The sequence below is a fragment of the Otolemur garnettii genome, unplaced genomic scaffold (genome assembly GCF_000181295.1).
Source record: "Otolemur garnettii isolate 467f Iridium unplaced genomic scaffold, OtoGar3 scaffold00101, whole genome shotgun sequence".
Lineage (NCBI taxonomy): Eukaryota > Metazoa > Chordata > Mammalia > Primates > Galagidae > Otolemur > Otolemur garnettii.
The window spans coordinates 975219-1001980 of record NW_003852496.1 but is presented as its reverse complement, the minus strand read 5'-3'; the positions used below and the strand labels follow the sequence as shown (position 1 = coordinate 1001980).

The 26762-nt window shown below is 60.4% G+C and overlaps 1 protein-coding gene across 1 annotated transcript in view; it reads right to left on the bottom strand.

The window, feature by feature from the left end:
• PLXNA1 (plexin A1) overlaps nucleotides 1-23548 on the bottom strand; it is a 47435-nt gene extending 23887 nt beyond the window's left edge. Inside the window, exons 1-9 of the mRNA XM_003796184.3 lie at nucleotides 23509-23548; nucleotides 17303-18560; nucleotides 15525-15707; nucleotides 5276-5416; nucleotides 4267-4367; nucleotides 3876-3999; nucleotides 3648-3801; nucleotides 2850-2949; nucleotides 2020-2134 (exon numbers count right to left, since the gene is read on the bottom strand). Of these exons, the coding sequence (XP_003796232.3) occupies nucleotides 2020-2134; nucleotides 2850-2949; nucleotides 3648-3801; nucleotides 3876-3999; nucleotides 4267-4367; nucleotides 5276-5416; nucleotides 15525-15707; nucleotides 17303-18541 (2157 nt within the window). The 5' untranslated portion in view covers nucleotides 18542-18560; nucleotides 23509-23548. The remainder of the gene's footprint in view (nucleotides 1-2019; nucleotides 2135-2849; nucleotides 2950-3647; nucleotides 3802-3875; nucleotides 4000-4266; nucleotides 4368-5275; nucleotides 5417-15524; nucleotides 15708-17302; nucleotides 18561-23508) is intronic.
• Between the last annotated feature and the right edge of the window lie 3214 nt (nucleotides 23549-26762).

The following is a 26762-nucleotide window of genomic DNA, read 5'->3' as shown; positions in this document are numbered from 1 at the left end:
ACAGATTGAGAACCTCTGCTCTAATGTGTCACTCTGGTAGAGTGTGAGCTCCATTCCTGGGGTCCACATGGGGCCCCCGTCAGGCTCTGGGTAGAGGCACCACTGGCCTCAGTACCCAGCCCTTCCTATGTGCACAGCACACTGGTCACTCCCACCTCAGAGCAAAGCAAACAGCCTGAGAACACAAGGAGCAAGGCAAGCATCCTCAGAGACCTGTTCCACCCTGGGCCACCCTCCCCAGGGGAGCCAGACTTGAATGTCCCAGCTGGAGGCTGGGCAAAGATGTCTAGGACAAAGACCACAGAGCTGGGGAAGGTCCATGCTCCCTGGTGAGAAGGCGCAGAGAAGTGGCCTGGGGGAGGGGCATGGGGCTGCTGCTCAGCACTACACACCAGACTCCTATCACAACTTAGAAACAACTAAGTAAAAGTCTGGGACTCTAGCTAAAGAGATGGGGAAGAATCCATTCCCCCAAACAACCTGCCTTTACCCTAGCCCAGGCTCCACAGGCTCACTCAACACCTCCTGCCCTACTTCCCCAGGGTCCCTGGGTCACTACCTCCAGGGGCTGGTCTCCTTCAAGTGCCTAGCAGTGATAGCAAGGACACAGGAAGAATCAGAGACAGCGCCTGGCCTTCTCTGGCCTCCAAAACCACCCCAACTGCCCACAGCCCCAGCCTGGGTCCTGCCTCGGCCTTGTGACCACTCAGCTGTCTCCTGGGCTCCATACAAACCAGAGCCACTGCCTGGGCAGGTCACACCTGCAGTGGCTGTCCATTACTGGCTCACAAGGCCCTAGGACCAGTTCCTGCCAACCTCAGACCCCACTGCAGGGCACTGCAACACAGCTCTTCCTATACCTAGGCACACTGGCCCAGTTCCTCAAGCAGGACGCACCCCCAGGAAGTCCCCTTGAGCCCCAACTCTCACACATGCACTATCAGGCCTTGTTACCACCAACACTCATGGTCCCTGTCTGCTCTTAGTCTTGCCTCCACTGCCATCTCAAGTCCTGACACGCAATGCCACTCCAAGGAGCAAAAAAGCCAGGTCCAGAGGGTGATGGTGGGGATGGCCGGGGGGCTCTGTGAGGAAGGGACCCAGAGGAGAAACAGGCTGTAGCTCTGGGGGGCTCTGTGCCCACTTACCTTCTTTTGGCCCAGCCTGTCCAGAAGTTCAGCCCAGATGCTGCGCCCACATGCCTGCCAGTGGGTGCCGTGTCCACAGCAAAGGAGGGCCCTACTCCACACTCACAGACTGGACAGAGACCACACAGCTCAACTTCCCACCACCCAGTGCCTGGCATGCCCTCCAGCAGTGGTTCTCAATTTCCTAATGCCGCAATGTATTTTCATTGTTAAAAAGGGGTCACGACCCACAGGTTGAGAACTGCTGCCCTACAGTCTACTGTACCCTGGCTCTGACAGCCTTGGGTTCCAGGAGGGGCAGCCTGCTTTCCACATGGTCAATACCTCACCCAACTCCAAGATGGTTACTACACAATTAAGAGCAATCCCACAACTTTAGACAGCTCCAGGAAGCCATCAGCCACTCAGCAGGTTAATACGAGTTCCCTCACCTTCCCAGAGGGCTCAGGCCAACCCTGCATGCCTGCTCACCAGGCACCCACACCCCCAGCTCCTGCTTCCACTGTCTATGGGGCCTGCACACGGCCCTTGCCCTGCGCCCAGGAGTCCACAGGTATCTCTTCAGTCCATAGCCCCCATGTAGAGGCCTGAGTAGGACTCAGAGGCATCTCCCCCTCCAGAGGGTCACAGAGGACATCCAGAGAACACTGTCCAAAACAGCCCTGGAAGGTGTCGCTGGCCCCACAGACCTTCTTGCCCCAAGCCAGAATCCTTCAGACTGATGCAGCATGGCTACCCCCTCAAGGTGTGTGGATGACCCAACACTCAGATACCCACAGGACCAGGCTCAGGTGACACTCAGGCAGAGCTATCTCTACCTGGTTCTGCTGTACCTCCAAAAGCCTGGTCCCCAAACCCAGCCCGGCCTTACCTCGGACACGTTGACACGGCCCTCCAGGAAGGCGCAGTCGGCAGCATTGTGGGTGCAGACGTGGCGGTATTTACACCAGTGGCAGGGGAAGGAGCCGTTGACACATGACAGGCAGCTATGGGGGAGAGCAGGGCGCTGAGACCTGAGGACCCTGCCTGTGCTACTACCTGTAGCCATAAGGGGCCACCACACTGCCTGCCACTGAGTCTCATCCTGCCACCACACTCCTTTGCACTGGCTGCTCCCCCTGCCTCCTCTCGGGCTGGCGGGGGGCAGCTCCTGGATTTGTCTCCCATGTCCTGGCACTCATGCCCTCCTTGCCACTTTTCTGTAGCCCCCAGCCTGCCCCAGGGGCTTCTGCGGTAACCAATAGCCTTGGGTGACTGTGAAAATGTTGGCATAACTTGGAACTGTGTTTTAAGTTTTACCACATTTCAATAAACATGGGTTTAAATTTAGGTAGTGAGTAACTGCCACAGAACTGGAGTGTGGTACACATCTGCCTCCCCCTTCGCCCCCTGCCTGGGCAGGGGCCTGTCCATTCCCTCTGACACATCCCAGAGCTGTGATGGGCAGGCCATCACATGTGTGCTGCCCGCGCAGCCTCGGGCCTCACTGTCCCAACAGCTTCAGAGGATACCACCTCCTCAACCTTCTCTCCAGGATCTCACAACCTGCCATGGCCCCTCAGGCTCCTTCCAGGGCTGACCCCTTCCCCAGAGATCCCCACACCCTGCTTAGCACAGGCAAACTGCATTCTGGAAATACAAAAATGGTCCGGCCCACAGTAGGTCCAGGCCCAGTTGGGGTGAGTCCCCAGTGACACTCACGACTGGTGGACACTGCAGTTGTAGAAGACAAAGTCCACAGAGGCGAACTTCTTCCCTGTCTCCTTGGACTTCAGATAGAGCTTTACCACGCGCTGGTCCCCTGGAGAGCAGCATGGGCTGAGTCACCAGGGCTGCCAGGCGCCAGAGAGCCCAGGACCCCATGCAAGGCAAGCCCAGACAGGGGAAGAACTAGCCACCACCATCGAGCTGCAGACACCAGGCCTCAAGTGTTCGGCCAGGCCCCTCCTCAGCACCCTGGAGGCAGGAACCTTGGATCTGCTGGGACCCCTGCCCCGACCTGCCTCCTGTTCAGTTAGGGGGGTGCTGGGAACCACATGGCCCTCCCCACGCCTGCCCCAGCCTAGCCAGGTTGGCTTATGGTGTGGTTTGTGCAGAGTCAATACAGCAACTACCTGGACTGCAGCAACTAGAGAAGGCCTATACCCCCAACCCCTATAGGCCCTGCTGCACTTGGGGTCAATGCCCCCCACTCGACCTCCAACCTCACACGCCTACCCCTGCCAATCTGAGGGTTTTGACAAGTCTCTGTCCTGGGGCCACTTCCTGCCACCTCCAAGTTCACCATGGGACATGCCCCCATCTGGACACCTCCCTAGCAAGAGGGCCGCTCACTCTGGCCCTGTGCCTGGAGGACCCCATCAACTCCAGGGTCCCCGTGCTCACAACTGCACCCTGGAACTGAGCTGGGGAGGTGTTGAGAACACGTGGGTGACTGAACCCCACTCCAGGCCTCCTCAGGCCAAGGTGCTGCTGGTGCAGGACTGGAGGGGCACTCACCCTGGCCCTGTGTGATGGGCGCCACCTCGCGAGCAGAGGGTGAGCGGCAGTGGATCCGACCATCCTCCAGAACACCCTCAGACTCCATGAAGTCCTCAAATGAGCAGTTGACACCGGCTGAGAGGTCGGGCACATTCCAAGCCTGCAGCACAAGCTGGGGGCAACAGCAGGTGAGCACATCTCTGCGGCTGCTCCCACACCCCTGCCCCTGCCTGGGCAGCCACTCACCGGGACCCGGGACATGGTGACAGACACATTACGCGGCTGCACCGTCAGCCGCACACACTGCAGCAGGTCTGAGGCAAAGCGCTGGGGCTCGTCTGCCCGCTCACAAGTGTCCTGCCGTGAGCAACTGCAGGCAGAGAATGTGAAGCTGGGCAGGTGGGGAGACCCAGTGCACCCCAAATGGTCAGCCCACTGTGCAGGCCTGGACCAAGGACACAGATGGCTTGCCCCACCAGCCCTGTGACATTCCCACCTTCCTCAGCAGGGCTGTGCCAGCTTCACCCTGCTCTGAGGGGGCTGTGCTACCTGCACAGCAAGGCAGCCCCACGGCACCCCAAGTAGGGGAGTTACCAGACTGGGGCATCGGGGGCCCTCCCTGCCCACCCAGACTCACATGCTGTGCAGGACACACCAGCCGCAGTGAGGGTCCCGTGACCCCAGGCACAGCTCACAAGATGTGTACTGCACACAGCTCTCCACGGGCACCCTTGTCACCTGGGGAGGGGGATGTGGCATCAGGCCCCTCCAGTCCTCTCCCAGGGTCCCCACCACCACCACCTAGTGTTTCCCAGCCCCACCCTCCTCTCCCACATGCCACGGAGGTTCTGGCTCCCGCCTCTCAGAGGCCAATAACAGGGACCTTGCCTTGGCCAAGTCAGGTCACAGGGGCGCCAGGCCTCTGCATGGGCAGGCAGGCAGTGGAAAAGCCGACAGGGGCGGGGTGAGCCAGTCGGCAGTAATCAGCTTTGGCCAGCACTATTTCCCTGCCTAGCTCTGAGCTCCAGAGGAATAGACGGTTGGACAGCCCGGCCGGAGAACAGGAGGCAGGCCTGGATGGCACTCACAGGATAGGTGGGACCCTGGCCCACACGAGCTTCCTGGCTTGGCCTGGCTTCCCAGCACTCAGGCAGGTCTCTGAGGCCTCAGGGGCAGAAAAATCAGGAGTAGCCAGGAGGGCAGGAGGCCTGTACTCACCCTGCCCTGTGCTTTGCTGGGCCCAGCTTACCTCACCTGCCCACCCCCCAGAGGCCATGGGGTCACCAAGCTGGAAAGAATGGTGGTGGTGGTCTCTAAGCAGGCCAGGCCAGGGACACAGCCCATACCCTTGGGCCCCAATGCACTGCCCAACCCCTCAGTGACACCCATCCTCTGAAACTGCTCTCTGTCAAGTCCTCAATTCTGGGTCATGAAATCATTTAGTGAGGGGCAGAAATCCCAGCCCTAGCCCCGGAGAACCTGGGGACAGTGGCAGTGGTATAAGGCCCCAGTGCTCAGAGTACATACCCAGACAGGTACAAAACCATGCCCACCAGCCACCCGACCGTGATGTGGCCCCTGTCCCCAGCTTCCCCATGACCACAGTCTACCTCTGCACATTGGCGTCCCACCAGCACAGCACCCACCTGCTTTTCAGTCATGGCATAGAGGTACTGGCGGTTGGGGCTGAGAACAAGGTCCCGCAGGATGGGGCTGCCTTCCTGGGCCACCACACTCTCATAGGCCAGGGCTGGCCGGCCACCAGGGTTCGCAAGGTCCACCAGGATCTGTGGTGGTAAAGCTCCCTGAGCAAGGCTATGTCAGCACCTGCCTAACCCAACCCCACCCAGAATAGAGGTTGGGGTCTTAAGACCCCTCCAGCCCACACAGCCCTGCAAGAACAAGACTGGGATCAGAAGGGGCCAAGGCTGGCTACACTCACCCCAGCACCCTGTATCCACCCAGCCCTAGTATGGGAGCTTATGTGGGCAAACTTCAGCCCAGACAGGCTGGTCTTGGCCTCAGCCTCTTATCAGTCAACAGAGGCCAAAAACATGGGCATACTGGGGACTAGAGATGGCCACTGCCCTGGGTGTCATGGCCATACCCAGGGTGAAGGCCTCAGACACTCTCAACCTGTGGCAGGCTGGGTTTCTGAAGGGGTGTGGGAGGGCAGAGGCCAGGGTCTGTAGGAGCACAGGGAGTCCAGTGTGGCTGCCAAATGAAATAAGGGTGGGGTATCCCAGAGGTGGAGGGGGGCACCCCATCAAGGCTGCAGAGGAAGGCAGACATCTCATCGGCATGGAAATGTATTCCAGATCCCAAATAAACCGGGCGTTAATTAGCCAGCTCTTCTCTGCAGCTTGCAATGCTGAGAGTATTTTTAGTTGCTTTTACCAAACAAATGTATTTAATTAACAGAGAGACCCAGGGGGCTTTCCAGAGATGGGACTTGTGGGGCGTGTCCACCCAGTTCAGCCTTCTGGGCAGGCTCCCCAGGCTCAGGCCGGCTCCTGCCTGTTGCGTGGCCAGCCTGGCGCCCACACTTCACCTCCACCTCGGGGCGGGGGCCTGGGCCCACACTTGGCACAGTGCCCCTTCTTTGCGCCCCCACAGTGGCAGGGCAGGGCAAGGCAACATAGAGTCAGGCAAAATCCCTCACTGGAGTCAGCCCTATCAGGCCTGGCCGAGGGCGGCGGGCCAGGGTGGGGCGCTATGTCTGTGGGCCAAAGAGGCTGCTGGCTGCAGGAGGCAGGACGGTGGAGGGGGGGGAGCTGCATTCCTGCACTCCACCACCCCCCACATCCGCTCAGCTGCCTCCCCACCAGGCAAGCTTAAGTCAAACCAGACCCGGAAGAGCTAAGCCCAGAGCCGGGCAGGGGAGGAGGCTGTCGAATGGGCCCAGAGAGGACACCTGCAGGGGCTGGGGTCCCAGTCTGGGGGCCACAGGAGCCTAGTGCCATGGGTGGGGCCAGGAACTGGACCCTACCTGCTCCCCTGTGCTGGCTTGCCTGCCCTGAAGTCACAACTGGGCCAAGAGTCTTCACCCAAAATGACTACTGGCCAAAAGTGTACCAAGGGGCACTGAGGATGCCCACCCCAAAGGCCTCTGCCCTGCCCTGGGCAGCAGCTCAGGCTCACAAGGCCCCCCAGGTCCCCCAGGCCTAGGCAGGATGCCGGCCAGGACCCAGCCCCTGGACTCACATTGCCCAGGTCCACACCACAATGGGGTAGGACACTGAAAGGTGCTAAACCTCTCTTTGCCTGTTTCCCATGAATCAGGAATGACAGACACCACAGAGCTATTCTGGGGCTACAGACTAAGCCAGCATGCCAGGAGGGGTGAGACGGGAGATAACACGGGGGGCCAGGGTCACACACACACACACCTGAGCACTGCCAGGGAACAGGAGGCAGGAAGACAAGGCGGGCAGGGCAATGCCTGGACAATGGGCAGGTGCAGGACCCCTGTGCTCCACACCCACCACTGTCAACCCAAAAGATCCCCATCAGGGCTCTGGATTTCCTCCTAAGCCCTTGCCCTCACCTTGGCCTCCCATCCCTGCAGATGTGTCTAATAGCCGCCCCAAAACCCAAGACGCACTCTAGGCCCAAGGCCCTTCCTCCATGGCTCCAGGCCTGTCCTTACTACATGGCGTGCAGGGTCATAACGCTGACGAGACCCTGACCTTAGTGTGCAGGGGGTGCCCAAGAGGCATCTGAACAGGGACACCAAGGGAGAGGTACCAGCCTTGCTACCCTGCTAGGGACTGATCCTATTCAAGGATGAACTGGGATTCTTGCAACCCAAGGATGGGGCTCTGTGGCCTGGGGGCACAAATGTCACATCCAGGGCTACCCCACCCAGCAGGGGATGGAGGAGGAAATGGTTTTGGGAAGGGCAACTCCAAGGCATTGGGGGAGGGTGTGGCCAAACAGGAGCAGGCCTCTTCCCCAGGGTCCCAAGGCTTGGTCAAGCAGGCAGGCGGGCCAGCTCCAGGCCCCAGAACACCCTGCACTCATCCCACCCAGCAGCAAGGCAACCGAGACAGGTGGTGCCCGACAGCTGCAGCCTGGAGCACATGCGTGTCCAGCTGTCCATCCGCCATGCAACCATCTGTTCACACACCTGCCAGCACTGAGCCATCCCACTCCTTTGCAGGCTATCCTCAGGGGGACAGGGCCCAGGGTGAAGCCGCTGTGTGACTACCGAGGGCACAGAGAGGCAGGGGTGTCGGGGAGGCTGACGTATAGCACACCAGGCCAGAGGGGGGTATGCCTGGGTAGCAGGCCCCAGGTTGTGTGCTGAGCCTTCACAGTCCCGGCTCAGTAGGTCCCCATGTGCACACGCATGCTACAAGGGCAGTCTAGTAGGGAAGGAGTCCCCAGATTATGCCCCCTGTGCCCTGATCCATGTTCTGGTTGGAGGCCCCAAGCACTCTAGCCAGGAGGTAAACTGAGGTACACAAAGCACCTGATAGGAACCCAGGATCCCAGGACCTCAGCTGTCCCCAGGGGGAAGGAATCTGTTCCAGAAGAGGGTGGAGGGAGAAGGGTCTGCAAGGAGCAGGTCCCAGGCAGCAGGAAGGAAGAGCAGACAGCAGAGTGGGCACAGGGCCAGGGGCCTGGCAGGACGCAGGGCTCATGTGCCAGGCCACACATGCCAACACCTATACCCAGCCCCAGCTGTCCACTAAAGGGCCACCCACCTTCAGAAGGCCCACCCTTGAGGCAGCTGGGCCCAGCAGTCCCCTCCCACAGCAGCTGGGAGCTGGCAGAGCAAACAGGAATCTGGCAATGTCTTGGGCATGGGGCCGAACCAGGGTCCTTGCTATCTTCCCACCTCCAGCTGTCACCTCCTTGCTCAGCAAATCCTTCTCTGAAGACTACCAGAACCTTTTACAACTGGCCTGACAGCTCTCTTTCCCTCTTCCCACCCCACGAACCTGGGGGGTAGGTGGCAAACTCAGTCCTGCTCCCTCTGCCCTGGGATCCTTCCCCTTCACCCATAAAGGCTCAGGTGAGTCACCCAACCTCCCCGGATGTGCTCACCGGGCTGTGCTGGGCCCTGGGTATCCACCCATCCTCAGATAAGGGGAACACAGGCCACCCTACTCAGCTTTTACGAGGGCCCTCTACCTCTCAAAGTCCCCTGTCCTGTCCAAACACTGGAGAGTTCACCCAGGATTCTGAGCTGAGGCACCAGGGCTGTCAGCATCCTGATTGTGGGACAGACCCCAGCGGCACCTCAGTGCCAGGGCCAGGCAAGGCATGGGCCTCCCCCGTGGAATGAGCACCTCGTACCACCATGGGGCTCACCTGACCCTCCCCATTGACAAGCTAGAGTAGGGTCACTCCTCTGCACAGGACGCAGCAGGCAGGGACCCTGCAAAGGGAGCCCCGCTGAGCCCCAGGATGGCCAGCTGCTGGCCCAGCCAGGTCAGCTGTCTGTCCAGCCCAGAGCCAACAAAGGGCCCATTCTCAGGGCTGAGGGTAGCAGGGGCACTGAGGAGGACGTCTGGGCTGCCCAGGCTGTGCGCCAAGGCCAGCACACTCCCTAGGTGCCCAGAGGCAGAGGACTGCCCAGCTTGGCTCCAACCCAGTGAAGGAAGAGTGCCTTGTCTGCCTACCCTACAAAGGCAGCTGCAGGTCAGGCTGCTAGGCCCCTCCCAGCCCTCGCTTGTGAAGTATGGGTACGCTGATGAGCTGTGGTAAGGGACAGGGGACAAGGGCCAGGCATAGGCAGAACCCTGGAGCTGTGGCCAGCCAGGTAGTCATGGCCTTATAGGCCTTGCAGCCCTTCCACAGAGATGGCAGCTGAGGTGTTCAGGGAGGCGTGGGGACTTTTGCCCCTCCCCCCCCCCCAGGACCTCTGGGGCACAGACCTGACCTCCCCTCTTCCTCTCCTCTCCCTCTGGGTCAGGCCTGCACAGCTAGGGCAGGAACCAGCTCCCAACCTCCCAGCCCCTGCATGGGAGCCTTCCTTGGCTGGGGTCTGGGGACAGGTTCCAGGCTCCCTTCCTGAGTCCCCATCATTCTCAGAAAGGCGAGGAAGAATTTGATACTGGAAAAGCAATTAGTTGATTTCCTCTTGGCAGTAATTGGGTAATTAAAATGTGATTTGTAGGAGCCCTGACGGCTGGAACTGGGCCACACACCTGTTGGAGGAAGGGTCCCAGGAATCCCATCTCTCCCCTCCCCCCACCACACAGGGGACAGCAGGTGGGAGGGCCAGGCCTGCCTCAGACCAGCTCCAGCAGTGATCACTCCGTAAGCAGTGACTTCCTTGACCCTGGGTCTCCCCATCTGCCGACATCCTGATCACAGGGCTGTGTGATCCAGGAGTTCACAGTTCTAAAGGGAGTATCTCTGCCTGGGATAGGGAGATGAGGCCCGAAAAATCAGCCCCTGCCATGGAAGAGAGGCACACAGCCTCCTGCGGAGCCTGGCATGCTGGGCCACCACAAGACAGTGTAGACTGCACAGCCTCAGTCACGCAGGACTGATTAGGACTCTGTCCCATCTTGGCTAAGGTCCCACCTGCAGTCTAGGATGTCACCAGCATGGGTCTTTGTCCCAAACCCACACGCCATCCAATGTCCTCCCCTCTCTCTTGTGCCCTCAGTGCCCCAATGCCACCTCCAGCCCTGATCCCAGTGCCCCCACAGACTCATGTCATTGTCACCACCCCACCTATTCCAGCCGTTCTTTCTACCTCCTCTGGCTTCCTGCTCCCACCAGGCTGGTGACCACAGCATCCCTAGTGAACAGACCTGCCACATAAGACAAAGTGCCCAAGGTGGCACCTGAAGGCCCCTGGCCCCCCAGGGGCACTGTTTGGCTCCTAGCATACAGTAGTGCGCCTCTGAGCTTTGGCCCTGCTGTTCCCTGTCCCCTAAACACCCTTCACAGCAGATTTTCCAGGCCCGTGTGCTGTGGGAGATGACTGTCCAGTGTGAGCGTACATCAGGCTGCCCCACCAGGCTGGCCATGAGTCTGGGCATGCTCAGAAGGATGGCGCCCAGAAGGCCTCTGCTGGCCTGATGTTGAGAGGGTCATTCCTATCCTAAGAACTGAGGTATTGACTCACCAAGCCCTCGTGTGCCCCACAGGACCCCAGTGGCACTGGGAAGTAGCAGTGATGGTGGGGGCTCTCTGGGTAAGCAGCTGAGACAGCACCAGCTAAACCCACAGAGCAAACGAGGGTGCCCTGTGTCCTGGTGGCTCACTCAGCCCACAAACTACACCCAAGAGTAAGAGAAAGGAGGCAGCATGTGCTCACCAAAATGCAGATGCCTGTGGGGCAGCACTGCCCGGGACACAGCCATGTAGGGCGACATCCATGTACATGCAAGGCACATATCAGCACACCTGCCCAGACACACGGCATTAACCACAGCTGCCACGACAGTGAGGATGGGCCCTGGTGACCGTGAGCAGTGGGAGTCCGAGGAAAGCCCTGGTGTGACCGCACCTCTGAAAGAGCAGAACCAGCACCAGGGCTCCATCCCGGGTAAAAGTGGCACCAGGAGGGGCTCTGGGGATGGTGGGGCCCAGTGTGTTCTCCCACGACACACCCTCAACTGCCTATTTCCACGTGTGTTACCTGTAGGTATCCTCCCAGCCTGACCCTACAGGACACGGGACGCCCTGGGGGAGGGAGTGGACCTCCATGCTGCCAGCACAGGGCAGCTCCCCAGAGGCACCAAAGCTACAGCTGCCCCTTAGAGCAACCACAGGACTCTGCAGCACAAGTTGTGGATTCGACCCCCAATGCCCCCACACACAAAAGCAACTCAATGGGGGTGAGTAACCTTGCCTTTCTTGGGCCAGGGCTGCCAAGGTCAGCACACCCGTCCACCGGCCTCCAGCCTCAGGCGGCTCTCCCAGGATATCCCCTGTCCACCCCGTTGCAGAGACCCTGGACAGGGAGGCTCAGTGGGGACCTGAGAACAGGCTCCACCCACCCGACCCCAGGGGTGGGCACCTGCCAACTGCTCTGCACGTGCTCAATCTGTGGGCACCACTCGATGCTCAGAATGACACCCCTGGGGTCAGGCCAGAGGCAGGGGCAGCACCAGTGGAGTGATCTGAAGTGTCCAGGAAACTTCTAGAGAGGCACACACCTCCAGGGTACCTCTTATACCTAGAAGCCCAGGCCCAGAGCAGGAAACTAGGAGCTCAGGAGTCACAGGCTCAAGGGAAAAAAATTGTCTTGAGTGGGGAGAGGGTCAGGCAGAGCGCCCTGAGGATGCAGAGCTCCCTTCCTGGACAGCCGTAGGTCCTCATGCACACTTGGAGCTCTGCAGCCTGCAGGCCCTTGCTCCTGAGAGTTCAGGCTGCACCTCACCCTCAGGGCTTGTGAGCAATCAGAGTCCCAAGGTACAGGGCCCACCTCCACAAGCCCTCATGAACTAAGGAGCCATGTGGCGCCAGTGGCCCTGCAGCACCAGGCCTAAGCCACAGCACAAGGCTCACTGCCCAGCCATTACTGCAGCTGCAGCCTGACGTGACAGCATGTCGGGGCCACCCCAGGGGGACTGAGCCTGCCTAGAGCCTGCCAGCAGCTCCCAGGGAGGCCCAGGAGGCTGGGGTGTCACTAGGGCTGATGTCACTTCCTGCTGCCAGGCTCCGATGTGCTTGAGCCCACAGCTCAGGTGGGTGCCCTCTCTTAGGCCCCACTCTGAGGCCCGGCACTCGGCGGGCTCATGATGCCTCTTCCCTATGTCTGGGCCACAAACTGGTGACCCAGAGGCGCACCAGAATTGGTCTATAATACTTTCTTAACATGTAAATTAGGAGCCAAAGTTTAACAATCAAGTGATCCCACATAAAATACAGACTTCCAGATGCTCTTAAAAAACTAAATGATTGGGCACATGTAGTCGTGTTTCTGCCTGGCATGGTCACTAGGCAGACGCCCTGGACAAGGCTTGCCCTGGGAGCCTGCAGTCATGGCAGAGTGAACTGGGTGCCTCCAGCCTGCCCATGGGGCAGCACATGGGGTTTTGTGAGGCGAGGTGCCATGCAGGAATCCCCAGCCGACTCTCTCCCTACTCACTGGGTACCTGGGCTGATTCTATAGGACCCAAACCCATTAGAACTGCCAGAGCCCAGAGGTCCCTAGGGACCACTGAGAAGCTATGACAGGGCTCAGGCTAGGGGGTATGGGCAGGAGGAATGCTGGGAGAGGCACCCCAGAAGGAGTGAGGCAGGTGGCGACAGGGCTCTGGAGAAGGGAGGAGGCAGGGGCACCCCTAGCCAGCCCTGAACAGCTGAACTTGGCAGGTCTTAAATTAATCGGCTACAATTTTACACAACATGTTTGGCAGGGCCTGGCCCCTATCCAGTAAAGTCCTTGGAGTTCCCTAGATGCTTTTTAAAGCCAGGGAAGGACCAGACCTGGGAAAGAAGGGGAGTGGCCAGCACAGAAGGCTTGCCCCTGGGTCAGGCAGCAGGTTGGCAGTCCCCAGGGCTTAGGCTCCAGCACATAGCAGGGAGAGGCAGGAGGTGGGGGTGCCAGTGCCTGCTGTGCTCAGACACAGAGCCAGGCCTGGGCCAGCCTCAGGGGGGAGAGGAGCCTGAGGGCCTAGGCCTGTCCCAAGGCTCTGAGGGTAGAGGTACTGGGCAGCCAGCAGGGGAGGGGACCTCCCCACTGCGCTGGTCCAGAAGGATCCACCGCCCTTTTCACACTGGCTCTAGGCCTTGGATCCTGGATTGCTGTCATTCGTACATACAAGCTTCCTCAGGATGACTTGACAGAGGAGTGGGATAGGAACTCTTCTGCCTGCTGCCTGCCCCCCACCCCAGGCCTGTCCAGTGAGCAGGTAGCAGTCAGTCCTTCATAGTGGGTCAAGGCCTGAGGGCAGTGTGGGGACCTGCCAGCTCACCACCTGTAGTTTGGCCCAGGGGAGGAAGGCAGGACTGAGAGCAGTAGCACAGGATGGAGAGAGATGTTTCCAGCAGGTGGACCAGGGTGAGAAGGTATGGTGGAAGGTCCCCACTGACACTGGCTTGGGGGCAGCAGTAGCAGGCCTCTCTGACAGTTTCCAACGCCAGTAGCCCTGGCACAGCTGACATCCCAAAGGGTGGTGTCCACTCGTGCTGCATGTAGCACCAGCTGGATGTGTTTGGGGACAGAGAGCTGGTTTCCAGGGCAGGGGTCCAGAAGACAGTTGAGGGTACCCAAGGCTCTGAGGAAGATGCTAGGCTCCGAGATGAAGGGACCCAGCCAGGACCACATGGCAAGACCTAATAGTTCCATGAGGTCTGTTCAAATACCATGTCCCTAGGAGACAGGTGCCTGGACACCACTGTCCACTGCCCTCCTTGGGACTGGGAAAGGGGAGAGGAGGAGAAGGGAGGGCATGGGAGAGGAGGGGGCGACCCCAGCTATGGCTATCCCAGGCCCCACAAAACCCATTCTAGTAAATGGGCCCAATGCAACTCCATAGTTCCACACTCTGAGCTGCAGTGTCCCCTCTGTGGGACTGGGGTAAGGAGGCAGGGAGCACAGCCAACTAGGACGAGGGGAACGGCTGCGTCCATCTTCCCCAGCCAAAGCCCCCACCCAGATGGTGCTGGAGCACAGGAGAGCAGAGTAGTCTGGCCCCAAGGGGAAGACTGTCCTCACCCCAGCCTTCCTGACACCAAAGGGACACTCACCCAACTCTGGCTGGGTGACAGGTTTGGGGGTGTGTCCTATGAAATATGTCCAAGCAGAATGTACCCTGGCTCTCAGCCCCTCCCAACACCCACTCACAGGAGTTCACTGGCCCATCTCTGAGGCTGCCCCAGCCCCTGGTGCCTCCTGGAGCAGACGAGAGTGTGGCCACACTGGGGGAGAGTAGCACCGCAGGGTCACATCACAGGCCCAACCCTGAGGGCCGAGGGCTGCCTGCCACTTGCCCCATACACCCTGGTGCCCAAGTTACACGAGTGCTCAGCCTCAGCTGCTTTGAGTCTACCCAGCAGGACCCCAGGGCACTCTCCACCCTGAGGCCCTCAGTGACTGGGCCCCCACTGGCCCCAAGACCAGTGGCAGATGAGTAGCCCAGAGTCCTGATACGGGATGTGTGTCACAGATGGGGAAGCTAAGGCCCAGGGGTGGGGCTTCCCAGAGACCACAGAGCTTAGTGAGTGGAAGATACCACCTCAGCGTGACCGCCATACCAGAAATGGGAGATCCCTTCCTGATATGGCATCAAGGCTGAATTGGCGAGGCCTTTGCTGGCCCCAGGCCCAGCCTTACCTATGGGTATGTGTGGATTAAGGGTACAACAGCACCAGGCCTCAGCACAGCTGTTATCCCATAGCCTGCATCCACCCCAGGACAGCCTACCCTTCCAGGAAGCTCTCCTGTGCCCAGTGTTCACAGGAAGAAGAGAGTCTAAGGGACCAGGCCAGCCACACCTACAGCACTCAGCCCTCCCTGCAGGGCCCCCCAAAGCAACCTCAAGCTCCTGCAGTGTCAGCCAGAGGCAAGGGGCACTGCCCTTGCCCTGCCCCCTCGTGAAGGGGAGAGACTGGGTGCAGAGTGCTGCCTCAGCAGACACTGGATCTCCCAGTCCAAGCAGTCTGCCCACCCCCATCTCCCACTCACAGCCCTCCCCAAGGTCACCATGTGTCCTTGGAGAGCCTGCTGGGCCCCATACAGACTCCTGTGCGGCAGGCCCGCACTACCACCCAGGGGACCCTCTCAGGGGGACAGCCCTGATGGAGTCGAGAACACAGCCCACTGTGGGCACAGAGGGGAGCAGGGCTCCAGCACAGGGAGACAGCCCCATCCTTCTCGTACACCAGATCTGACTTCCACATCACCAGGCAACACTGTACCCCATCCTGGGATGCAGCCTTTGCTCCCACCCATCCCCACATAGCCCACCCAGGCCTGACCTTGCGGATGCGGCCACTGCGTGTGCCGGCGAACACCACAGTGCGGCCCCGGTAGTCGTAGGCAGCCACCGCAGTCAGGCCATCGTCTTTGTCCACGAACAGGGGCATCCCCTCAATGGTGACTGTGCCCCCCAGAGGCTGGTTGAAGTCCTGCCCACAGAAGTCATCGTCGATCTGCAGGGGCTGTGGGGGAACAGGTTGAGAATGGCCCTCTGAGCACTGTCTCCCCAGCACAGGCTTCCCAGCAGGGCCTCTATCAACGGGACAGTGGAGCTGGCAGGGAGGGGGCCACTGAGGGTCGTGAGAGATGAGCATGCAGCCCTGGGACCAGGGACTGCTGGGTCTGTCTTGCAGAGAAACTCAGGTGAACATGCTTGGGGCCAGGCCACCTCTCTTGCACCCCAGCCCAGTCTTGCCCAAGGGGGCAAGAAAGACCATAGATTAGCCCCACTCAGGGCAGCCCAGAAGGAGGTGAGGTGGAGCCACAGAGCGGCCATGACCTGTGGTCCTGGTGAGGGGGTGGCTACCAGGGAGTTGTAGAGACAGAAACGTTAATTCAAGAGAAAACTGGTGACATCTAAAAGGCAAAGGGAGGGGACTGCTCAGCACGTACGGAAGCCATCGATAGCAAGAGAAGATCCCAGAGATGGCACTGCTGCGCAGCATGGAGGGGCTGCACCAGTGCTGAGCCCAGAAGCGGGCAAGGACAAGCAGGGGCTTGGGGACAGGACAGCGGCTGCTGAGCCCCCGTGTGGCAGGCTTAATGGGGGATAGGCGGCTCATGTGACAGGAGGAAGCCAGGGCCAGGTGGGCATGGAGGCCATGAGGAAGAGAGAAGGGACAGGTGAGGGGGGGCAGTGAGAACCATCCCCAAGGACAAGGGTGAGGCCCAGTCTTGGGGGCAAGCACACCACAGCTTGTGTGGGGCCCAGGTAACACGCTGCCCTTCCAAGCCTCAGTTTCTCCAACTGTACAGTGGGGAGAAAAATGCCATGCTCGGAAAGCCAAGGAAGGGTGAACAACTGCGCTTGCCGAGAGCACTTGGGCCCCGCACTCCCTGTGGACACGAAGAGGAAGGACTGTGGGACCCTCACCACCCTACTCGGCCCTGAAGAGAAGCCAGTATCTGCCTGGTTTAGAGACGGGAAGATAGTAGCCAGGGAGGAGCTGGGTTTGCTCTGGACTCCCAACAAGTCCTGGCAGTAAGAGCTGAGGCCTGAAGGGTAAACGCTGGCGGTCCCAACCTAGGCAAAGTTCCAGCTCTTTCACTTTCGACCCTGAGCAAGGAGTTACCCTGGGTAAACAATGGCTCCTCCCACTTGGGAGCCGGAGAACCCAGCATGGGGCTCAGCTGCCCTACCTAAGGGCCTTCCTCTCTGCAGGGCACAAACCACAGCCCGCAGCAGGGTGTCCCCCGCTCCCACTGCCCAGCAGGCAGAGCAGGCAGGCCACGGCCAGGGACACATGGCCCCAACTCTTTTACTGGCACTGTGTGACTCTCTGTCTCAGCGACCTATTCCCCGAGAACATGACGGAGCAGGTGGGCATGCAGCACTGCACCAGACACAGGGCCAGTATCCCACAGGGGCTGTGGGTGATGTGAGTGGGTCCCACACCCCATCCCCCCAGCCACTGGATGCTAGGAGCAGATTTCAGGGCTGGCACTCTGGGCACAAACACAGGAACACGGCAGCCCCAGCAGAGTGGCCCAACGCCCCAGCAGAGTGGCCCAGCACCACAGCACAGGCTGAGGCAGAGGCTAGGTGGAGGTCACTCACCGAGTTGATGCAGCCCAGCTCCTTGTTGAGCAGCCACGGCAGGGAGAGCTTGCCCTCCCCGCGGTAGCAGGACTGGATGCGCTCCTTGATCTTCTCCTTGATGGCCCTGAGTGTGAACAGGCACAGGGCTGACTCCTTGGGCGGCTTCACACGATTCTTCTGGCCCTGGGAGAACACGGTGAACAGCACATCCTCGTCCTCGGCCAGACCCAGCTGGCGGGCCAGGGCGCGGCCAGGCCGGCTCAGGTAGGCGTCCTGCACAAGACGGTACTCCACCCCTGCCTGCTCACAGCCGATGGGGAACTCCACGTACGAGTAGAACTTGGGGTCATCCACGCAGAGCCGCACGATCTTGGAGGTGAAGAAGTGCTCGCCAGCTGCGTCCGGCGAGGTCAGCTGAGTGTCCAGCTGCAGGGTGAGGTAGTAGACAAACTGCTCGCTGCGGAAGCTGTACACATAGTAGATGTCGAAGGCCGGGAACTTGGACAGCGTGTCTGAGGGGATCTTGAGCTGTGACGACACAAACTCGTCCTGGTACACGAAGCCAAACATGTCCGCGTCCTCCTCGTTGGCCATGAGCCGGCGGCTGGACAGCGTGGGGAAGTACTCGGACTTGCCATCAATGGGCGTGCCCACAAAGAGCTTGGCCTGGCCCTGGCCCGGCGGCCCAGCGATGAGCACGCCTGCCATGCTGCCTGCCTCACGCACGCTGGACAGGTAGTGCTCCTTGCGGTGATGTGGCTCCCCCAGCTTGAAGAGGTCGTCCAGCCGCAGGAACTGGCAGATGCCCTGGGAGGCGCTGCCACAGGCCAGTAGGCGGTTGGCCGCGTAGTCCAGCAACAGCAGTTTATTGACGTTGTCGGTGCTGCCCAGGCCATGTGGGCATGACTGCACGCTGGGGGGCGGGTAGCACTTCTCGTTGTCCTCCACGGGACCCGTCACATGGGCCCGCAGCAGGGTCAGGTTCCCCGATAGCTTGTAGATTCGGTTCACTGCGCCCACGTACACTTCACCTGTCTGCTCATGTACCACCAGGTGGGTGAGGCCCCAGTCACTGGCCGCAAAGGTTAGGAAGGGAGGCTGCAGACCTCCACCTGTCCTGGGTGAGCCTGCCACCGCCTGCACACCTCCCAGTAGCAGCAGCAGCAGCAGGAATGCCCGCAGGCTTGGATGTGGCAGTGGCATGGCTGGCTGGGGCCTCAGGCAGAGGCGCTCAGGTCCTGCAGAGGTGAGCATCATGGCGCTGGGAGCCTCAGCCCTGGGGAGAACCGGTAGGGGAGGGCACATGAGTGTGGGCACAATCCCCACGCTGGAGCACATGCACACCCTGTCTCATGAGCTCTCAACGTGTGTCCTTCCTGTGCTGGATATGCCCAACCACCTCCAGAAGGCAGGACCTAACCCTCAAGGAGGCGGTGGAGGTGCAGAGACTACCTCCCCAGCCTGAGGCCCTTCAAGGGGTAAGGATGCACCAGGCATTCCTGGAGACCAAGCTGTGGCCACCAAGAATCACACCTGTGCCTCACCATCACTCTCGGGTGATAGGAATCGGCATGGAAACAGGGAGGCAGCAGACCAGGACCTGGGATCTAGACGGGACCCTGGCAGACACCCAAAGCCTCCTCATACTCTAGGGAGCAAGGCCTCCCAAGCCTGGCTCCCAGGGTAGGTGGCACTTCCCTCCTCGAGGCTGCTGGGGATGCCCGTTACCACCACTGTCCTACAGAAGCCAGACACAGATGGGCTTCAGCGCTCATCCCCACCGCCAGACGCCACATCCCAAACCGGCCCCCACAGGCCACAGTGCACACTCGGGTATTGTTTCTCCATGTAGGCAAGAGCCAGTCTGCATCACTCTCCATGGAATCCCTGTCCTGGGGCCAGCCCCTTGCCGGACCTCAAGACCTGCACCCTGGAACCCACACTGTGTATATCTCCCACCTATATCCCCACCTCAGCCCACCTGCCCCCGCACATGCCCTCTCTCCTTTCCCCCACCTCACACCAACTCCAAGGCTGGATGAAGTCCTCCAAACAGACGTGGGTCAGGGCTTCCTGAACCCCAGTCCTCTGCAGCAACCCTCCCTCTCCAGCCTCAGCAGCTTGCTCCACCCAGATTCCACAGTTGATTGGAACCTGAGACTTATGCCAACCTACCCCCTTCCTCCATGCTCTTGGCACCACCTGGGCATGTCCCACAACATTCACCCCTACTTCCCAGGTCCATGATCTCTGCCTCCAAATGTCCCCCAAATAGCCCACCCCCTCCTCCCTGGGTCACCAGGGCACTCGCCCTGTCCACCTGCTTCCACCTGGAAACCAGGCAGCAACCTGCCCCACTTCTCTGACGTGCACATGTGGTCAATGCTATCCAAATCCTGCCCTGTCCCCCTCACTGCCTCACCTGTCCACAGCCCAAGCAGCTGGCAGACAAGCTCTGAGTTAAATCCAGACCTATCCCTCTGTAGCTGTGTGGCCCTGGTGGGGGCATGTTCCTTTCCCCATCTATAAAAGGGGGGTGAGAGGGCAAACCATGACAGCCCCATCCTCTTGGTGCCAATGGAGCCCTCCCCTAGATCAGCCATATGTGCCAGGGGGCTTCTCAAGGGCTGCACACACCTTTCTCATCCCTAGACAATGACCTGCATGTGGCCAGACAGCCCCATTTTACAGACAAGGAAGCTGATGCCTACAGATAGATGCCTTCTGCCAAGTCTGGCAGGGAGCTGGCCTTGGTCCCAGTGTCCCCTGTGCCTCACCTCCCCTTTCTCCCTGGGTGTTCTCACCTGCTCAGGTGTCTGTTGAGATGTTTCCCTGTGGCACAGCACTCACTGACAGTTCCCCCACATACACCTTAGAAGGGCAGCTCTATAACAGGCCTGTTCCATGTGACTAAATACTATACCCTAGAGCCAGGCCCACACCAAGAAGAGCTCAATGAATACTCACAAATGAATGAGTGAGTGAACAAATAAACCAGCGGCCAGCCAGGCCTGGGCACAGAAGCTCTGTCTTCCCCCTCTCCCCCAGCCCTCACCTATGTGCCCAGTGTACAGTCATTGCTTAGGTAGAGACCGAGGCTCTGGGGAGAGAAGAACTTTGGCTGGGGTCCCAGAGCAGGGCTTCAAGGCTCCCCCCCAGGCTGTCAGCCACTTCTGTGGGACAGCACCCCAAGAGCAGTAAGGGGATTACATAGGCAGCAGGAGAGAAAACCCATCCCTACCAATAGGAGCCTAAGGCAGAAGGGGGAGCAGGGAACAGGCTCCTTGAGGAGGCAGCAAGGCTGGGCTGAAAGCTGCGTACATGTGAACTCCAAAGAAAACATGAATCACTCACCGTTTATCAGTTCAAAGCAGGCCTGCAATTACCAGGGGCCGGGCTCTCCCCTCCTCTGGGATAATTATACACGTCTTAATGCAATTATGGGCCCTAATTTTTATATTAAACAGGAGGGACCCGGCTGAAGAAGCCACTATACAAACTCTAGGCTGGCCCTGGGCCCACTCCCCTGCCCCCCACCCCCCAACAAAGAGGCTGCTGGGAAGGGACAGACCCAGGGACATGGGGCTGCCAGCCAGGAAAGAGGGTAGCCCAAGCTCAGAACTGGGTCCCTCATGCTCACATTCAACAAAGGACGCTGAGGATGCCTGGGTCACTTCTTCTACCTCAGAGACATAGGGCTCAGACAGACCCAAGGTCACACAGTTAGTCCTGGCAGCACAGGGCCCCGATCTCTACACAACCCAAGTGCCAGACAACCTGCTGGGGCACGACTTCAGTAGTGTTGGGTCTGCCCAGGAATGAATGCATTTATTCCAGTGCTGGGCCTGGGGCCTGGGGGCCACAAGGGGCTGGGAGGGGCACTGGCAGATGCTATGCTCTCTAAGGAAGGAGAAGAGCTAGCCGAGGGCCTGGGGAGGCTCCCCAGGGGCTGTTCCACCTGCCTGGGAAGGACTCCACACACTGGGAGCTGCTGCAGAAGGGCAGACACTCAGGGACAAACAGCAAAGAGCATAGGCCTGGGGTGGGGACCTGCTGGTCATGCAGAGGGCAGCAAGAATGGCTGCAGCTTGCCAGCACTGAAAGTGCATCGAGTCAGAGCTGGAGCGTCAGGAGAACAGGGGATGCTGGGTGTGCTGAATGGAGCTAGCCAGGGAGAGCGAGGCCAGGCAACAGGCAGGCAGGGGCCCAGGCCCAGGGGCTTCCATCCTAGATAGGATGGGATTAGCCGCTGAATGGAACACCAAAATAGCAGTGTTCCCTTCCTCTCTCCCCTTGCTGAATGACACCACAGCTCCTTCTTACCGTGAGAAACAAAGGCCCTCAGAGCCCTCCCCCCCAGGGGAAGAGCCCACTCCCCAACCAGCCCTCCTGCTCAGATCCTTTTGAAGCTCAGGCAGGTTGGGATGTCGGCAGCAGGGAACACACTACCTGCTGCCCAGTGGTTCCCCCTTAGCAACCAGGAAAGAGGGCTGCCCTTGTCACTTGACCTCCCCCCAGGGGAGGTCCCCAGGTGCTGATCCCAAGTAGCTCTGTTCCCCTCCAGCATGGGGTCCTGCTGCTCAGAAGCAGTACCCTACATGTACCTTCCTTTCCCAGACCGCTGCTCTAAGCTGCTGCAAGCATGGGGATCTTCCTGGGGACTCAAAACATGCGTGCAACGATCTGAGGGGGCAGTTCTGCTTTGTCCACAGAAATTTCATGTGTCTCCCACTCCAGAGCATATGCCTTGGCCGCACAGGGGCTTCCCGGCCTCTTCCACAAACCCAGGCCTCCGCCCATGCTGTCTGCTCTGCCCGAAATGCCCTTCCTGGGCCCCACGGTGCCACCTCCAAGACTGGAAGCCTGGCCGGAAAGCGCCATCTCCGGTGTGTGTGTGCGTCTTGAATGAGGCTGGGCAGTCTCCCTGCACCAGGTGCAGCACCTGGCCTCTCTTGCACACCTCCAAACCGGCAAGGAGCCGGGGGCATGGGCTCTGCACTTCAAGGGCCAGGGCAGTAAAGGCGAGCCCCGCCCCCGCACAGCCTGAACGTGAGCAGAGGTGGGCTGCACTGGCAGCCCAGCGCAGGAGCTGGCTGACAGGGCAGAGGCTTGGCCACGTCCCCTCCCCCTACACACACACCCCTTTCTTTCAAGGGGCGTGGCCCCAGCACCCCACAAACGAGCCTGGGGCAGCTCCTCGCTATAAGAAGCTCCTCAAGTACCCCTTGTGCTCCCTCCCCGTTCAGGGTTGCACCTGGGACCCCACAGCTGGCAGAAGAGCCTCCTGGCAGTCCCATTTCCATTCCCGGAGGCAGTCCCCAATCAGCCCGCCGCCTCCAGCTATGTCGCGCACCAGGCCCGGGACTGTCCAGGAAGCAATCGGAAGCCTCCGAAGGAAGCGGGCTGACCCTGAAGAGGCCCTGAGAGGGGGAGGCCGAAGAGGCCCGAGCGGGGCGGCCTCCGGGCGGCACCCGTACCGCTCCCTCCCAGCCTGGAGGCGGCCCTGCGGCCCAAGCTGGACCCAGCGCCCATCTCCCAGCACCCCGGGCCAGAAAGGACGAGGGAGGCGGTGGTTCTCAGGAAGCGGCTCCAACTTCCACCCCAGAGCCCAAGGGCCGGCCGAGGGGCAGCCCCCACGACCTCCTCCCGACTCTAGCAGCCCTGCCCAGGCGGCTGCGGAACGCTGCCCGGGCCTGCCCATCCCGGACCTCGCTGGCGGCCAGAGGTCGGAGCCCCGCCATCCAGTGACCGGGCTCGGCCTGGGTACCCGCAGGGCCCTCCAGGTGGGGCTGCCGCAAACTTTCTCTCCTGCCTTTGAAGAGGGGGCAGCGCCCGCCCCCATGGCGCGGCCCAGGAGCGCTGCCCGGTAGAGCTCGGCGGGCCCGGCTGGGAGGGCGGGGAGAGGCCGCGGCGCTGGGCCCGGGGCCGCTCTCCAATAGCGGCATAACCGGGATGCGGTAGCTCAGCGTCGCCGCCGCGTCCGCGCCCAGACACACGCGGGCGTCCAGGCCGGAGCTGCAGAGACACGCGGACACGGACACGCGCGCCGCAGTCCCCCGCGCACACCCCCTGCCCGTCCAGCCACACGCGAAGGGCGGCCCCCAGAGCACGGCCCGGCGCCTGTCCCCTGGGCAACCCCGGCCCCGGGACGCTCGTCCGACCCGGCCTGCTCCCCACCCACCCGTCCCGCGCCGCGCCCCGGGGAAAGTTGCGCCCCTACTCACCGGCTGCCCCGGGGCGCGCCCCACCGCCGGCCATCACCGCGCCCAGTTGCCCGCGCCGCCGCCGCCCGCCCTGCCTCGGGGCCGCCGAAGCCGAGCAGGCCGCCCAGGCCGCCACCGCGCCCGGGCTCCGCTGCGTGGCCGCGCCGCGGACGCCCAGCATGAATGGGGCGCCGAGCGCCGCGCGGCTGCGGACCGGCCTCGCTCTCGCCGCCCGCGGAGCGTTGCGCTGTGCGCATGCGCCGCCTCCAGACTGGGGGCGGGACCGGCGCGGGCCGGGGGGCGGGGCTGGAGGCGGCCTCCAGAGGGCGCTCTGCCCCGCGCAGCTCGCCCGCCAGGGCCCACCGCGGCCCTTCAAAGGGCGATGCTGCCGCCTGCCTTAAATCGCAGGGCGCCCGAGGGGTGTCCTGGGAACCCCCAGGCTGGCGGAAAACCTAGTCTCCTGGAACAGGGCATGGCCTCAGTGTACCGGTTCTAGGAGCACAGCCTGCGTTCACGGGAGGGTAAACTGAGGTCCTGGGCCCTGGGCGCCCTGTCCATTAGGTGGGGCGGGAGCTCCTGGCCCCCTGCGGCCCGAGGCTGGACGGCGCGTTAAATGCCCTGGTCACCGCCAGTCCCAGCCCAGGGGCCAAGGCAGGGGCGTGGCGGGACTCAAGTCCATCTGTCCCGCGGCGGGCCTGGTGCGCGGTGCCTGGAGCTGCGGGGGCTGGAGGGCGTGGGCCGGTGCTGCCCCACCAGCATCCCAAGCCCCCAGACACCAGTGGCTCTGCGACTGTGCCCAGGCATCGGTCCTGCGGATCCTGAGAGCCACCCCAGGGTGGAAGCAGCCAGGCCACGGTGAGACTGGCAACAGAGGCAAGTCATGACTGGACAGGAAGAGCCCGGGAGCACGACTGTTGGAGGAGGCCAGCGCCGGGAGAGAGCCTGGTGCCTCGCATCACAGCGCATAGGAGGAACCCTCCCCGCCTCCCACAGCTTAGAGAAAAGGGACTCAAGACATGACCAAAGGCTCCCGGCCTGTCTCATCCCTCTCCTCCTTCCCTAGAAGCAGCGAGGACTCTCGATTCCATGTTACCCTTTCCCTGGCCTTTCCTTAGGTGTGACCGCGTGTATCTGTGGCCCTGAGGGGCTTGGTGTTGACCATTACAGAAACAGGGTCACAGCCGTCTCCTGTCTCTGCCCGTGGGAGGTGTGGCTGCTCGCGGGCGGTGCACCACCTCGCACTACTGACCGTCCACTCTCTGCTGATGGGCATGGGACTGTCCGCACCATGGGCCATGATGGCTGAGCTCTGGTGGGCTGCATGTGCCTCTTGAGGGAGGCTGTTAGGCCAGGGTGTTGCAGGGCCTGGAGCTGAGTATGTCCAGCTTTGGTGGATGCTGCAGAATGAGTTTCCCAGCTCACACGCCCTGCTGCCCCATGTCCCCACCAACACTTTTGCTTTCAGTTTTTGCCAATCTAGTGGTATGAACTGGTTCATCGCAGTTTTAATGTGCTTGTCCCAGAATGAGACGCACACATCTTTTTAAAAGGTGTATTTGCCATTTTATTTAACAAACATTAATAGTGCTGACTCTGCACAAGGCTCTACTACCCTTTACAATCCTGTGCACTGAAGTTGGAGATGTGCCCATGTTCCCAGCGGGCAGGTGGCAGTGCTGGAGAGCAACTCCAGAGCCTGTGGTCCCAACCCACTGCTGGCCACACACACACACACACACACACACACACACACACACACGACTAGAGAGCCCTCCTTCCTCATGGGCTGCAGGACACACACATCGCAGCCATGCAGCTCCATCAGCAAGTCTTGTCTGCTCTCTGAGCCTCGCCTTCCCCATCCATGAAATGGACATAAAAGGATGTAGAGCTACAGTGAAGAGACAGTGCAGACACCACAGCTAGCCTCGGAAGATGCTCATCCAGATGTCACCTCTGTCACCAGTGCCAGGGCTATCCCAGGGCCTTTTCCAGCCTGTCCTCCAAGGAGCTGCCAAGGCAGGCCGTCCTCAAGGTGCTTCTTGCTCTGTGTCAAGAGTCCCCAGGAGAGCCCAGGCCTCCACTCTGAGGTCCAGCCCCCATCTCCAGCTGTCTTCTGGGAAAGCTCGGGAGCAGCTAGACTGGCCAGAACCAAGCCCACAGTTACCTTGGTGCCACCCCGTTCATTCTTCTCCATTTCTGCAGAGTGTACCGCATCTCAAGGTTGCTCAGCCAGGAACTCTGTGCCCCCACTTACCCCTGCCCTGTCTTCCCTAGCCTCATGGATTCTTCCTGAAAATTCCTGCTGGAATTCTCTGCTTCCTTCCATTCTCACTCTGGCTTCTCTGGAAGCAGAACCTCCTGTCTACCTATTGATGACACCTGTCACTCCTCAGACGGCAGCTGCAGCAACTTTGGTTTTTGAAATGAGAATCTGATTACATAACCCTTTCATTAAAGCCCGGGGGAAATCCTACCTCACACTGTACACAGCCAGCCAATCTAGGTGGACCATAAGGTCAAGCACCACAAGGAAACCTGTAAGACTTTAGATAGCAAAACAGACTAGCTTTATAACCTTGAGCTAGGGAAGGATTTCTTAAATAAGATATTAAAAAATAAATAAAGGGAAATACGGGTCAATCTGACTACATTAAAATTAGTTAATTTTGTGCATTAAAAGTTACAAGAGAGAAAATAATGAGACAGGCCAAGATCTTGGAAAAGATGTCTCACAGACAACATGGCTACCCTGGTGCCCTCCCTGTCCCCCAGACTGGCAAAAGATGCGTATCCAAAATATATTTTAAAACTCCCAAGAATCAGTAAGGAAAATGCTACAACTCACAGGGAGGTGGGACAAGACCTGGGTAGGCAGCGTCATGGGGAGCACCGCGATGACTGTGCTGCCGCTGAGCTGGGGGCTGTGGCTTCTGAGCCCGCGGGTGCTTTTGTCCAAGTGGCACCCACCCTCTGGTTAGCTCTGCGGTCTTGGCCACCCTGGGTCCTGATGCTGACCCCCAGGAAGGGACTGCAAGTGCAGTGAAGTTTGAGGTACTACCTCAGCAGAGCTGAGACTGGAGCTGGGTCTGTGGCTTTGGGGCCCCTGAGCCCACATCAAACAGAGGGGAAATGAGTCAGCAGCCGCTGGGGCTTGTCCCTTGGGGTTTCCTTTGGTGGTTGAACAGCATGCCGTGGGCAGGGTGCAGTGATTTCTAGGGACGTGGCTCCATTTCAGGGGGTGTGAGGTGAAGGTTCTTTCTGTCCCATCCTAT